The sequence below is a fragment of the Neovison vison genome, chromosome 10 (genome assembly GCF_020171115.1).
Source record: "Neovison vison isolate M4711 chromosome 10, ASM_NN_V1, whole genome shotgun sequence".
NCBI classification, from domain to species: Eukaryota; Metazoa; Chordata; class Mammalia; order Carnivora; family Mustelidae; genus Neogale; species Neogale vison.
Genome location: NC_058100.1, coordinates 47727345 through 47741206, shown reverse-complemented (window position 1 = coordinate 47741206; position 13862 = coordinate 47727345). Strand labels below are relative to the sequence as shown.

General features: G+C 57.7%; 1 protein-coding gene across 7 annotated transcripts in view; it reads right to left on the bottom strand.

The window, feature by feature from the left end:
• The window catches only part of KIAA1614 (KIAA1614 ortholog), a 38074-nt gene that overhangs the window by 11765 nt on the left and 12447 nt on the right, over positions 1-13862 (bottom strand). For 6 of the 7 annotated variants that reach the window (XM_044267227.1, XM_044267231.1, XM_044267229.1 and 3 more), the window contains exons 4-6: positions 10709-10852; positions 2933-4476; positions 1025-1181 (exon numbers count right to left, since the gene is read on the bottom strand). In XM_044267227.1, the coding sequence (XP_044123162.1) occupies positions 1025-1181; positions 2933-4476; positions 10709-10852 (1845 nt within the window). The remainder of the gene's footprint in view (positions 1-1024; positions 1182-2932; positions 4477-10708; positions 10853-13862) is intronic. The other variant, XM_044267230.1, reaches the window with a different exon arrangement.

Sequence of the window (13862 nt, the reverse complement as noted above, 5' to 3'; positions counted from 1 at the left end):
CAAGCCGAGAGAGAGGATGGCCAGCTCTTTCTGAGAAGATGGCATCGGGCTGGGAGCCGACGGTAAGGAGGAACCGTCCTGCCGAGGCCGCAGGGGAGAACCCGGGGCAGGGGGAGGCTCCATGTAGGCCACTAGCACCGGTCGGAGCCCGCAAGGCAGGCAGGTGGGCTGGATTCCACCAGCACGGAAGCCAAGGTAAGGGGCAGAGAAAAAAACCACTGGGGGTTTCCAGCAGGAAAAATGACATTATTTAATGGCTGCTGTGCCGAGAAGGAATGTAGGAGCGACCGTGAAGGCAAGAGCCGCTGGGGCTACTGGAGCTGTCAGAAAGAAGTCATGCAGCCCAGACCGGGAGAAAGCAGCTGGACGGGCATGCCAGGGGCTCAGAGAGGCCGGCAGGAAGTGAGTGGGAACGAGCGCCGTGTGGATGGTGAGTTTGCCGGAAGAAGGCCTGGGGAAGCGGTTCGGTCAGGGGCCTCTCAGACACCCTCGTGGAGAAGTCGGGGGAAAGCGGGTGTAGGGGGCTGGGGTTCTGGAGAGCACACGGCGCCAGAGATGGGGACCTGGCTCTCGGTGTCACCAGGAATGTGGTGTAGTGCAGGAAAGAACGTCGTGGCCACAGCACTAGCTCACCGAGACTTTGAGGACTCCGGGCAAAGACTCCGCCCCTCCGCGTGGAAGGAGAGAATGAATGGAAAGGTGGATGCCAGGCTTGTTTCCAAGCCCTGAGTCAGAAACGAGCATTCTCCGGCCACCCTGCCTGGGGAGCACCCCGAGGGTCGGGACTGTCTGCTCAAGTGTGCCTAGCACAGTACCAGGAGCTTGAGGCCTGGGGTAGGTGCAAGCGCGTGCAACACACTCAGAGTGGCAGGGAGAGGAGTCTTACGGTGCCATGCCCAGAAGAAGTCTAGGAACCCTCTAAGGATTTCGGACTAGTGAGGCCAGTCATGCCACGGAGGGGGGGTCTTTTTCTCCACCCAGCCCCCCACGTCCCACAGTCAAGGCCGTTGCTCCCGTCACTCACCGGGATGACACCTGCCCTCCAGGATTCATCTCTGGCCTCTGCAGACCTCCCTCTGGCTCCTGGCTGGACTCTGGCTCCTCCGAGGCCAGGGAGAAGGTGATGCTCACGGAGCTGACCGTGCCAGCAGCTGCGGGGTCGGGAAAGCCCTGCACTCCTCCTGCAACGACCACAGCCCTCCCATGTCGCTGAGCCGTTCCCAAAGGTCACGGTCATGGGAGGGGACATGCCCAACAAGAGAGGCGGGAGCCCCAGGAGAGAAGCAGAGGCAGTGGAGAGCCCCCCACACAGCAGGACAGGAATGAGGGGCTGTTTACTGCTATGGTTCCCCACCCCCAGCACCGCAACTGGCACACAGCTGGTGATTAATAAATGTCTGTACGATGAGGGGGCTGCTGGTGAGAAGTCATGCCCTTCCTATAACAAGAGACATGGTTGGGAATGGGGAACTTCTGCATTCCTGGGACGGAAACCACAGTCTTGTTGGCTGGGAGGTCTAACAGCTGTAATGACAGGCACCTTTCTGGAGCATATCTGAGGTGCTCGGCAATGAATTAAACCCTCTACAGAGATGACGTCATGGGTTCCCAGGAGACTGGCTCTCCTAGGACCCCAGGTTACAGAGGAAGAGCCTGGAGGATGGAGGGCTAGCGTGGCCTGGCCAGGACCTCCTGTCTAATGAGAGGAGGAGTCTGAGCCGGAGAAGGCAAAGCTGCCCAGAAAGGCCAGCGGCTATAGGACAAGAGCCTCTCAGGAAGTGGCTGGGGGCAGCCAGCAGCTGGCCCAGAGCCCGTCCCACCAAAGAAACCAGACCTTAGAAGGGGGTGGGCAACAGGCAGCTCAGGGGAGTGCCTGCCTTCTACAGGCTCCCATCAGCAAGGGAAGGAGAGGGAAAATGTCTGTGTCCCCGTGTGCAGCAGAGGGGGGGGCGAGCACCCCCGGGGGAGGGCACTTGGCCATCACATCTTCAGTAATGTCAGCCCGGTCTACCAGCTCTCTGTCCTCTTCCACTGTGTTTGCAGGCCCTGGATCCCTCCCAAGCCACCCAACCCCAGGGCTGTCACAGTTCTGGACGCGCGAAGGCAAGGCTGTGGGGGGCAGATCTGTTATCTCTGCCTAAGAGTGAAACGGCCGAGTTGCTCCCCTCAGATCACAGCACCAGGGATCAGAACCCACGACCAGTGATGCCCAGGACTGGTCCACAATATAAGGACATCTTCCAAGGGCGGTGGTGATGTCCCTCACCCCTTTGTAGCCCTTCCTGCTGAAACCCAGGACCCTGTCCAGGAGGGCTGTGGGTCTGGGAGGGCTTTGCCTACTGACCGCTGTGTGACTAGACAGCATGTCTGCCTGGCCACAGAAGGTCTCAAGGGCAGGACTCCTGCTGAATTCATTCACTTATGTACTCCCCACAGTGCCTGCTACAATGCCTGACATGTAACAGGTGCTCCATCAGTGCTGAACGAATGAATGAGGGAATGAATGAAATGAAGATGTTGAAGGAAAGCGCCTCAACCATGCGATTGTAGGCACCGACTGCTCTAAGCAAACAGTAAACTTAGAGCTGTTCCATTATTCCTGCTCTGTTAGTAGTAAAACTCCCTTAAAGTCCAGGCCTCCAGCAGCCAGAGTTTGCTGCTTCTGTACACACCTCAGGGTCCCCCGCAGTCGGAGGGAATCACCCCCGCCTCCCTGACTTCTGCCTCCCCCTACCCACCCAGGAGGTGGCTAATTTGCGTCCAGGCTGATGTCGAGTCTTATACCCAACCCACAGACCCCGCAGATTCTGGAAACACCTGCCACTGCTCTGAAGGGCTCCAAGAAGCTGCCGGGAGTGTGCACAGCTATGCCATCGAGTCAGATGTAAGGTAAGGAAGGGCTCAGAGCACCTGGCCTGGGGTCTCTGCTTACCGTGGCTGCTGCCGTTCTCTGCGGGCAGCTCCTGGCTGCAGGGGCCCTCCTCTACCTTGCCCTCGAGGCCGGCCCCTCCAGGGGACTCCTGCAGCCTCAGAGGCATGCTGTTGTTGCAGTTGTTGGTGGACAGGGCCAGCAGAGGATGCCTGACTGGAGGGCCGCAGGGCTGGGTCTGGGCAGGGGAGAGCTCACAGGTCCTGGGATCTCCACTTCTCGGAGAAGGCAGAGGCGGGTCCACAGGCTCTCCCTGCCTGCAGGGCCTAGCCAGGGCTGCCTTCCTGCGAGACACAGGTGAAGTGGTTTTCCTTGAAGATGGAGGGGTTGGTACCCAGCCTTCGGTGGAGAAGGAAGTCGGCTTCTGGGCCTGGTGCAGGGCAGAAGGCTCTGCGGGACTCTGTTGTAGGGAGGAAGCAGAGATGGTCTGGAGAGACTCATGGCTTCCTCCATCCTGGGCTTGTCTGCCTGGCACCGAGGACCCCAGCTTCGTGGAAGAGGCCAGGGGATAGGCTGTCCTGCTGAGAGCCCGGGAATCCACAGCGTGGACCCAGTGGTTTCCCGGCCCTGGTCCAGGCAGCTGATGGGAGCCCAGGGAAGCTTTTTTGGATTCCAGGGTAGGAGGCTTGGCGAAAGCATCTTCTCTGGGAAACCGAGTCCCCTCGGGCAGGTGTCCTCTGCCTTCTTTCACCTCCGCGACACCCTCCATGTGCTCAACCCCCAGCAGGTAGTGAGGAGCCTGAGGGCTCCCCGGCAGCTCCGCTCCGACCTTCTGGAACCACCTGGGGCCTCCTCGGGGCCTGGAGCCCCGCGGACGGGGGCTGTTGCCGCGAGCCGGGCCCCGAGCCCTGCTGGGCTGTGAGGTCCCAGCCTCCTCGCTGTCGGTCCTGCAGCTGTCGGAGGTGTCCGTGCTGTCCAGCGCCGAGTCCGCCTCCCCGGGGCACACCACGTCTCCGATGTGCGTTTCCCGGATCCACTCGGTGTGGCCCCCCGGCTCGGCAGGGAGGGGCCTGAAGGGGGGGCTCGGGCCCCGAGCGCTGAAGGGCTCCGCCCGCACCCCCCGCCCGCCACCCGCCCCCTCGCGCTCCCGGAAGGCCAGGGGGTCCGCGCCGGGGCGCTGGTCGTCGAGGCAGCTGCCGCAGGCCTGGCACTTTCTGTCGCTGCCCGGCGCGGGCTGTGGCGCGGGGAAGCCCCTCTGCTCCAGCCGCCCCACGAGCCGGCAGAGCGCGCCCTCGCCGGGGTCGGTGCGCGCGAAGCCCCCGCGGACATAGTGGGCGAGCTCGGGCTTGGAGCGCAGCGGGCCCTGCGCCGCCGTCTGCCCCGCGACACCCCGCGCCGGGCGCTGCCGCAGCCGCTCCAGGTAGCGGGACTCGGCGTCTCGGGCCGACTCGTCCTCGAAGCGCACGCGGGACGGGGAGGCGCCCCGCTTCGGCCACTGCCCGCTGCTGGACTCCCCGCTGGAGGAGTCGCTCGTGTTCCCGTTCTGCGGCGTGTCTCTGCAGGCAAAGGGCATCCTCGCGTCCGGGGCTGGGCTTCTCCGGCTGTCTCTGGTGGGGAAACAGGGGGAGACAGGTCACAGGCAGGAGACCCGGAGGAAGGTACCCCGGGGGACAGCTCTGTGATAACCACAATTCCAAAGTTACCCCACGTGGGTTCCGAGTAACTTCCAAGCCCATTCCGATTCTGAGACCCAGCACTGCACAAAATCGATAGGCGCTTCTTTACTTTTGGCTTTCCTTCTGTAGCCTGGCACAGCCTGATTCAAGATGAAACGTTATATAGGAACAGGGGATGTACAGAAGGATGACAGCAAAATCCTCGTAGTGGGGTGTGTGTGTGTGTGTGTGTGTGCACGTGCGTGTGTGCACGTGTGTGCGCGTATGCACACTTAGGAGGCGAGCCTGGCATTCATGGGCATTGGGTAGGGATGAACTCTCCCAATGCTGTATTTGCTATAAAGGTTTAATGGGAAAGCGAATTTTCAGTCTCTACAGAGCATGAGGTGACCTGAAGTCAGGGTTTCTAAGCATTCTTGCTCCCACGGGTGCCCATTCAGGGTTCCTAACCATCTTGCTCAGACAAAATTTGGACAGAATGCTACCAATGTTTCTTCTTGGGCTCTGCATCGTCTGTTCCAGCACCCACCTACCTGCCCTCCTCAGCCCCTTCCCTACACTCTGAAAAGCTGTGAGGACAAGGTCAGTGCTAGGAAGAGTCATCCTGTCACCGGCCTTTGCTCCGGGAGACACTGTGCTGGTGGTCAAGTCCTGCTCCACTCGAGAAAATGGTAAATAAATCTCACACCAGGGCCCCCCGGAGCCAGGAACCTGAGCTTCCAGGCATTTTCTATCAAAGGCTGCCTAAGGAAAGACTAAATGCCCCCCTCCTTTCCCCTGCAGTGGCGTACCTGTCAATGCACTGCTCAGTGTTTGACATTCACACCATCTTTCTCATTTATCATTTCTCAATCACTCACACTGGACTCCTGCCTTTTACCCAGACTCCTTGCCTCCTGTCTGCTGGTCCTTCTGGAGCACAGCCTTGTCACACTGTCCCCCAAGGGGGTACAAGATTCAGCTCCCAGTCTTTGTGGTAAAAACACCATGCCTCCACCTTCCGCAATGTTTTCCTCCCCAGCTCTGCCCCCCCACCAACCACTCTAAAGGGCCCCCCAGGCTTCCTACCTCATCCTCCTCATGCAGCCTGCTTGCCCCATTTCCTGGGTATTTTGGGGGGGGGAGTCTTTTTTCTTAACCTGCCTGCATCAGAATCCTATCTGTTACATGTTACCTGCTGCATCGACATCCCACGTGTGATGGTTACTTTCGTGCATCTACTTGATGGGTACCATGGTGCCCAGCTACTTGGTAAAACAGTCTTCTGGATGTTTTTGTAGAGACATTTTTTGGGTAAGGTTAAATTTAGGTGGGCGGACTTTGAATAAGGCTGATTACTATCCACGATGTGGCTGACCTCATTCAACCCACTGGAGGCCTGAACAGCACAGATACGGATCTTCCTGGAGCAAGAAAAAATTCTGCCAATAGCTTAAATGCCTTTAGATGGGAGTTGCTACTCTGCCCTGAGTCTGAAGCCTGCCAGCCTACCCTGCAGATTTTGGACTTATCATGCCTCTATGATCACATGAGCCAATTTCTTAAAATAAATCTCAGTCCCTCTCTCTCTCCATACACACACACACACACACTCTCTCTCTCACACAATCACATACATGCACGCGCACACACACACACACACACACACACACACCCCTGTTGGTTCTTCCTCTGAAGAAACCTAATGCACCGTGATCGTATCTCCTCCTCTGAACACCTGCACCACCGGCCCCACTCATGTATCATCACAGACTCCCAGGATGTTAGTGCTGGAAGGCTCTTCCGTGGCCACATGGTCCGACCTCATTCCTAGAAAGGAGAGGCTACACAGGACCAGCTCCCAGGCTGATGGGCACCTGAGCGGCTGCAAAGGCAAGCCGTGGGTATGTTTTCTCCCTCAGACAGGGCCACAAAAATAGAACTAGACCCTGACTGAGCTGGTGGTCTAGTCCTGCCTGGAGACAGGAGCCTGCATTTTGGAGACCTGCTACTTCTTTCCAATTGCTTAGAAATGTGCCCACATATGCAATTATCTATACTGGTGTAGTCCATGTGTTATGTTACTGTTTTTAGTCCTCAAAGTGTCTCCAAAGCCTTCCCTAATGTTACCTTCCTCTGGCCCTCCTACCCCCCACCTCCCCCAACAGAGAAGTAGACTCTTCTCTAGTAGCATTGTGTACAGAGCACAATTGGCTCAAGCTGCCTGGAGACCCCAGCAGCTTATTATAATGAAATGTCTGTGGGCGATTAGTGGATTTACTAATCCTTCCCCGAACTCGATGCTCCAGTGACTCTGGAAGAAGGATGCCAGTGCTTTCCAAAAGGCTGCCTTAATGTGAGTTTCTCCTTCACCAAGCTTACGGCTACCCAACCGAAGGACAACTCCGATACACAATGAAAAGGAAAGGAGTTCAGACAGCAGCGGGAAGAAACCATACACGCTTCACGGTTACTGTTAAAGCATGCCAGCCAGTGGGGAGAGCGGCTCAGATGCAGACACAGCATCCACTGGACTGGGCAGGCTGTCCATCCCAGCTGTCCTTTCTGTCTGAATAAATGGCATTGCCTCTGTGGCTCAGGTGAATGTGACTGGTGCCCTGGGGGTATCACTGGCCATCCCTATCCACCCCTGCCTCTGTGTCTTGACCGCAAAGCCACTGGCTGACCTCCCAATCCTGATGGGTTGGAATGGTCTGGATGGCTGAGGGGGTGCAATACGGTGTATAAAGGCTACCATCCTTGGGAATCAGGGGTGGGCTGTGAGATCAGAGAGACATTGCTCAAGACTGAGTCTCTGCAAAGCTCCATGGGAGCCAGCTACAGCTGGGAGCTTAGGGCCCTCACACCTAACTGGGAATGCTGAGTGGGCAGAGGAAAGTGACAGCCAGGGTCCTGCCTGCCACACTAAGGGGGGGGAGGTGGCGAACACTTCCTAAATCATGCAGCTTCAAGTGCCACAGGGCAAGCACAGGGGCCTCCCTGGAGGTGGCGACTAGGTATTGGCTAAATTTCCCTGCCCGGGGATGCACTGGGTCCTGGGGGCCTGCACACTGGCTGCTAATCCTGACTCCAGTATCTTCTCTCAATGAGCACTGCTCCAGGAGGAAATTTTTTTTTTTAAACTACTGTCAAGCACATGGGCTGCCTACTTTGAGGCCTGAGTGGAACCTGTGCTTAAAAGCTCTGCTTGGAGGAATTCTGCAGAGCTGTCAGTCCTCCTGTTGTCTGGAGCTCACACTCAGCCGGGCCCTATCTACCCACTGCACACAGCAGTTGCAACGCTTACGGGCCACAATACTTCCAGGGACCCATGAAAATGTTTCAATTTCTTTTCAAATCAGAAGAAAACAGACTAAATTTAAAGTCTAAGAAAACATTCTAATATGGGATACCTTTAAACCAGCATGGTCGTAAACTGTAACTTTTAACTTTTATTATGGACAAAGGCAGACAAGGCCAGAATGCCTTGGGACCCCCAAAAGTCATAATGTGGGTCTGCTTTCAGAGAGGGGTTCGCAGCTGAGATGTGAAGTTCTTCGCTAGGATCACCCCCTGGGTGGTTCAGGGTCTCCCTGCCTGTCTCCGCATGGCCAGGGAGGTCCCTGGGATCCCTGAGCTGGGGACCATTCCCTGTCGGTGCCTGTGAAGCCCCTGGAGCCCTGAGCGCTGGCCCTTGAAGACCCCACCTTGCACCTGTGTCTCTTCCACTGCTCAGGATCTGAGGGGTCACTGTCCATATGGGGGTTTCTGGGTCAGCTCTCCAGAGCCCTCTTGCTGGGAAGGGAAGGCTCTGGCCAGAGAATCCACATCCCATCCCCATCCCCCTGGAACAAGAGGCGAGCAGAAGCCCTTTCTGGAGGCTCACTTCCTATAACAGTGCGTTTCCAACCACACAATCCATGCAACCCACACATGCTCTAGAGTCTTAATGGAGCCACGACCTGACACAGGACAAGAGCTCTCGTGGTGCACCCCCTCCCGGACCCTGCATCTTTCTGGCATGTTCTGCCCTCCTAGTATTAGGAATAGCAACCTCAGTGTACCTGTGCCCCAAATGCCAAAGCCTGTGTTTCCAGGAGCTACTGGGTTTCTACACTGATTTGCTTCCAGGAAAGGCAGCTACTGCCACCTCTTCACCTGCGGGAAAAGCCTGTCTGTTTGGGCCTGCCCCAGCCACCTCCAGCCAGACCTAGGACAGAGAAGGCCTTCTGGAGACTGCCCCCTCTCTCCCATCCATCTTTCATTGAACTGCTCTTTGGAAGGAGGGATGCCTCTGGGCCGAGGGCGGGGGAGGGTTCCGGGGGCGCTTGTGCGTCTGACTCAGGCCTGGGGCCCGTGTGGCATCTCCATGTGAACTCAGCATGGCTCTCCAGGGTGATCTGACAAGCATAACCTTTAGAAGCATCTGCAGCGAGCCATCTGGCGTTGATTTTTCAGCTACCCCCTCTGAGGATTCACCAGTGCTGCCAAGTCGAAGTAATTCTTTTCTGGACACGGCAGCTGTTAAAGTGGGTCACCTTGCATTTCCATAGCATTTCGATGGCCAGGGGACAGCCTGACGAAAGGGAACGTACTTTAAGGTCAGTGACTGGGATTGTTATGAGCTGCTTGGGGGATCTGGGGAACAGAAGGTGTCCAACAGGACTGCCATACAGTCACGTCTGCTTTGCAAATCATCCTCTTGACTGTTCTGTGGCTACAAAACCCAGCCCAAGGATCTATAGAAAGTGGAACGGAGGGCTCTGTGAAACTCTATGGCTCTGGGTGCCACATACATGCAGAGGAGAAGAGTCTGGATGCTCCCAAGAAACCATGCCCATTCCCAGCTAGTGTCCTCCAAGCAGAGTGAGACAAGGCACAGATGCAGAAATAAAAGGGGAGCTTGCTTGCCGTGTTAGGATCTCTGGAGCCCCTCCTAGGTGTCACCATGACACTGAACCCAGAGGCAGGCCTCAGCCCTCTGCACACGCTGGAGTCACCTCAGCGGAGCCATGACCTTCCATGAGCGGGCTCAGTGCGCCCCATGAGAGAGCATATGGTCCAGTTCCACTGAGAATCCCCGCTCCCGCTAGTACCACGTGATGGAAACCAGCACAGCCAGCGTGCCCATCATGGTGACCAAAGCACAGGCTTTGTCAACAGCACAGACGTTCTGCTTTGGGGCTGGCCCGGTGTGGGCAGCTCCGGGTCAGGCCCACCCAGATGCACCGGCTCAGGTGTGTGAATTCCATGTGTCAATGGTTCCTGGAGGGGCTCAACACACAAAACGGCGCAATGACGGGATCAAGGTCACCCAAGGAGTGGTCACCTAGGTGAAGTGCTGGTTTGAATGTCCTTGAACTTGTTCATGTCCAGTCGGCTCACCCCCATCCACAACCCTAACATCGTGAAAGCAGGGTAATGCCCAATTAGGCCATTCTGACCTCTCTCCTCTTCTACAGATCCCGTATCCAACTGCCCGATAAGCAAGTCCAGGGCGAGGTCCACGGGCAGCCCCCTCCAAAGCCCGACCCTGCACCTAGACTTCACCCCCAGGCTGAGGCACCACCAAACCTCCAGATACCCAGTCAGACCCTGGGCTTCACCCGGGATGCTTCCCTGCCTCGCACTTCCCACGTCCAGTTAACTCAAGGGCTACGGGTCGCTAACCCACACAGTGCCCACTCTGCACCGGGCTCAGTTCTACACACCTGACACGTGGGACTTCATGTAACCCTCACAACAACCTCGTAAGATGGGGGTTGTGCAGATGACAAAACTGAGGCACGGAGGCTTCCCTAATAGCATACAGCCGGTATGAACCCACTGGTCTGGTTCCAGAATCTCAACCCATCTCCCTTCTCTGCTGCCTCAATAAACCTGCCTGATGCACGTGTGGTCATGCTCTCTACCTGCGTCAGATCCTGGAGACTTCCTCCACACTGTTCAACTTGACTTCCACGACGCGCTTCCACTGAGCTCTCTGGCCTTCGAGCCACTCCCTCCACCTCCCCCGACACCTGGTCAAGGTGCCGTTGAGAGACTAAATGATTCAGATCAAGTCCCTGACATGGGAACCACGCACGCAGACAGAGGGAGGAGTGAGCGGCGGGCTTTCGGCCAAATCCTACCTCTCCTCCCTGCCACAGCCCTCCTCGGCCAGCCTGGCCGGGGCCCCACTCACCGGCCACCCTGGGCAACGGCGGGGACGATCTCATGGCTGGCACGGAGGGGCCGCGTCCGGGCCTTCATGCGGGCTCGCTGCAGCAGATGCTTGGCTTCCTCATGCCTGGGGCTCAGCACTGACTCCGGCTTGGGACCAAAGGTCCTGCAGGGTGACACACGGGCCAGAGCAGGCAAGGGAGGGATTAGAAGAAAATAACACGGATTAGAAGGGCTTTCACAGCATTGAGCTCGGCTGTGCCAGAAAATGCCCTGCATGTGCAGTCTTCCTTGTCCAGCTCCTGCACAGAGGGTGCCTGCCCGGGGCCTGGGGTCCTGGGCCTAGGGTCTGGGCGATGGCTCTGAGTATCTCTGGACATGGCCGGGGAGCTGGCCTGCCTTGGACATCTGCTCAGTGACCGGATGCAGAGATCCCAGGAGGATCTAAGAAGGGCAGGGAAATCTCCAGATTATTCTATTGTTCCTTCCCTGGGCAGGCAACGGGAGTTATCCGGGAGGGCGGGGGAAGGGCCTGGCATTGTCGGACTGGGCCCGTGCCCAGCCAGATGGTCTTTACACACATCACCTCCCTCTCTCCTTCTGCCTCTCTTTGCACCCACACGTACCCATGCAAGCCCCCACCGCAGACACGAGGAGTCAGGCCTCAGCCCGTCGCATTCTGCTCCTTGCGGAGAATGACATTTCTGTAAATCTTGGTGCTTGCTTGCCTCAGTCCCCATCCAAACCCGTCAGGCATCAGCTCAGGGCTGAGAGAAGTTAAGCTAGACCCACACCAAGTCAGCCAATGGCTCGAATTTTGTAATAAAGGTCCCCTACCAGCCCTCCCCACCTGCCAGATGTGTGGCCTCCTGGGCCGGTCCAGAGCCACAGTCCAGAGCTGTGGCCCTCTTTCAAAGCTGTCTGGCCGACAGTGACTTACAGCCCACACCAGGGTACAGAACAAGGCAGCCCCCCAACCTCCCACTGACAAGCCATTTCTCTCCGCCGAGCTCCCTCTCCCCAGCCAGGCTGGCCCAGGGCAGGTGTGCTCACTGCTTGACAGATGAGGACGTTCTGCAGCAGACACGAACATTTGGCACACGGCTCAAGGTCGAACATCAGTGGAGAGCAAAGCAGACGATCGCCAGCCCCCTGCCTCCGGTCTCCTTCCCACACCCTCTGTCATCTCCTTCCTCCCGTCCCTGGATCCCCAGGGCAGGCTGAGAGGGCTTGTGGCTGGAGTCACTCTTTGATGTGACTTCAGCATCCCCCGCGGCTGCCCTGTCCTCCCTGTCACAGCTGCTGGGCTGTCCTCACCAGGGAGGGTCCACTAAAAGAGAACCCAAGCAGGTAGAGGCTCAGCCAGGCTTAGATCTCAGATGAAAGCCCCCCAAATCCTGTGTCTCGCCCACCGCATGGGTGACCCCAAGAAAGGGGCCTGACTGGGGGAAGGCAGCAAGCAGTTTCCTGGATGACAGATGACAGATGGGAGTGGGAAATGGCATAACTCTGGGGCCTCCTTGGGACATCCTTGGACAAGCTCGGGCAGTCTGTGGTTCTTTCTTTTTCTCTTTTCTTGCCTATTCTTTTCTCTTCTTGCTTGCTTTTGTCTCTTTCTTTGTTGCTCATGCTTTGCACCTAACCTTGCTTTGGGGCCCAAGGGAAAAAAAAAAAAAAAAAAGAACTGCTAGAATAAAGGCACCATCTGTGCGTACGAACCCTGGCAAGGCCCAGGCACAGTTTTGGAACGAGGCGGGTTTACTGGAGGGACATGAACGTGAATCTCCAGGCCTGCGGCCCCGTGAAGCCTCCTTTGGCAGGGGAGACCTTGCTCTGCACGGCTTCCCAGGCAGGCGGCCCCTCCGATGTGCTGCTGAGAGCAGCTGTGCTCCCTGGGGCTCCTGCTCCGACAGCAGAGATAATGAGGTTACCAGCCCAAGAGACGCCCCTGCAGCCGCGGGCCGCTGGCTGCCCGCCCACACGCCCCGAGCCTTCCGGTGACAGCTGTGCTTCCCCGGCTGTCGCAGGGCATTTGTCACAAGACCTGGTGGGCAGGCAGGAGGGCCCCCAGGCAGCTGGCCAGATGCTGCCAGGACCGGCCTTGCCCCCAGGTTTTTAAGCCATTTTCCAGCTTTGTTGCTTCCTTTCTGCTCCCTCTACTTGGAGCTGTTAATTCTTTTTTTTTTTTTTTCTTTTTTTTCCCATCAGCTGCCCTGCTTTGGTTCCTGGCAAACAAAGCTGCTTTCTCCACTGATTGGAAAAGTAAGGCTTTTTAGGCTCCTGAAGGCATCCGTGCAGTGACAAGCCGAGCAGAGTGGGGAGTGGCAGCCCCCTTCACAGATGGCAGTCAAGGTCAGCAGGGCAGGAACTCCTGGCCCTGGCCAGCCCCATGGAGGAGGAAAGGGCTCCTTCTCACGGGAGGTGGGGGCCAACGGCTGCAGTGCCGGGGGACGTTGAGCCTCTCCCAGCCCAACTACCCACCCTGGAATCATTGCTGCCTCTTGCCCGTCTGCCCCAGGGGTGCCGGCCCTGCCAGCCTGACAGGTCCAGACTCTTCCATCCGAGTGAGGCTTTCCTGTCTAGTCTGGCCCTGGCCTCTGCCCAGGGCATGCGGCCCTAGAGCCAACCCCTTCCCGTCACGGCCTATACCCCGCCATCTCAGCTCCCACATTTGTGGAAATTTCCTGGAAGGGCTGGGGTCGTCAGTGCATGGCTACGCTTAGGCAATTCCATCTCAGAACAGACAATGTTGCTCCTCTCCCGAAAGCTTTGGCCGTCTGGGACTCATCAGCGCAGCGGGTAGGGCACAGGGATAACAAGGCTGAGCGCTGTTCCTCCCTGGGCCTTAGTCCCCGCCGTCTGCAAACAGTGGGAGCGGGACAGCGGCAGAGACTCGCGCTGCTACCCTGGGAGCCCAGGTCTTGGCCAGGTGGTCTGGTGGACCCCACGGGCTGGGGGGGGGGATTTTGAGGTCCTCTCCCTGGGGGGTTCACATCACAGAGCTTTAGTTACCAAGGAGCAACAACACCTACAAGGAACTAATTTTGGGGGCGCCTGCGTGGCTCAGTCAGTTAAGCATTTGCCTTTGGCTCAGATCATGATGGGGTTGAGCCCTGTGACAGGTTCCCTGCTCAGTGAGGAGCCTGCTTCTCCCTCTCCCTCTGCATCACCATCCC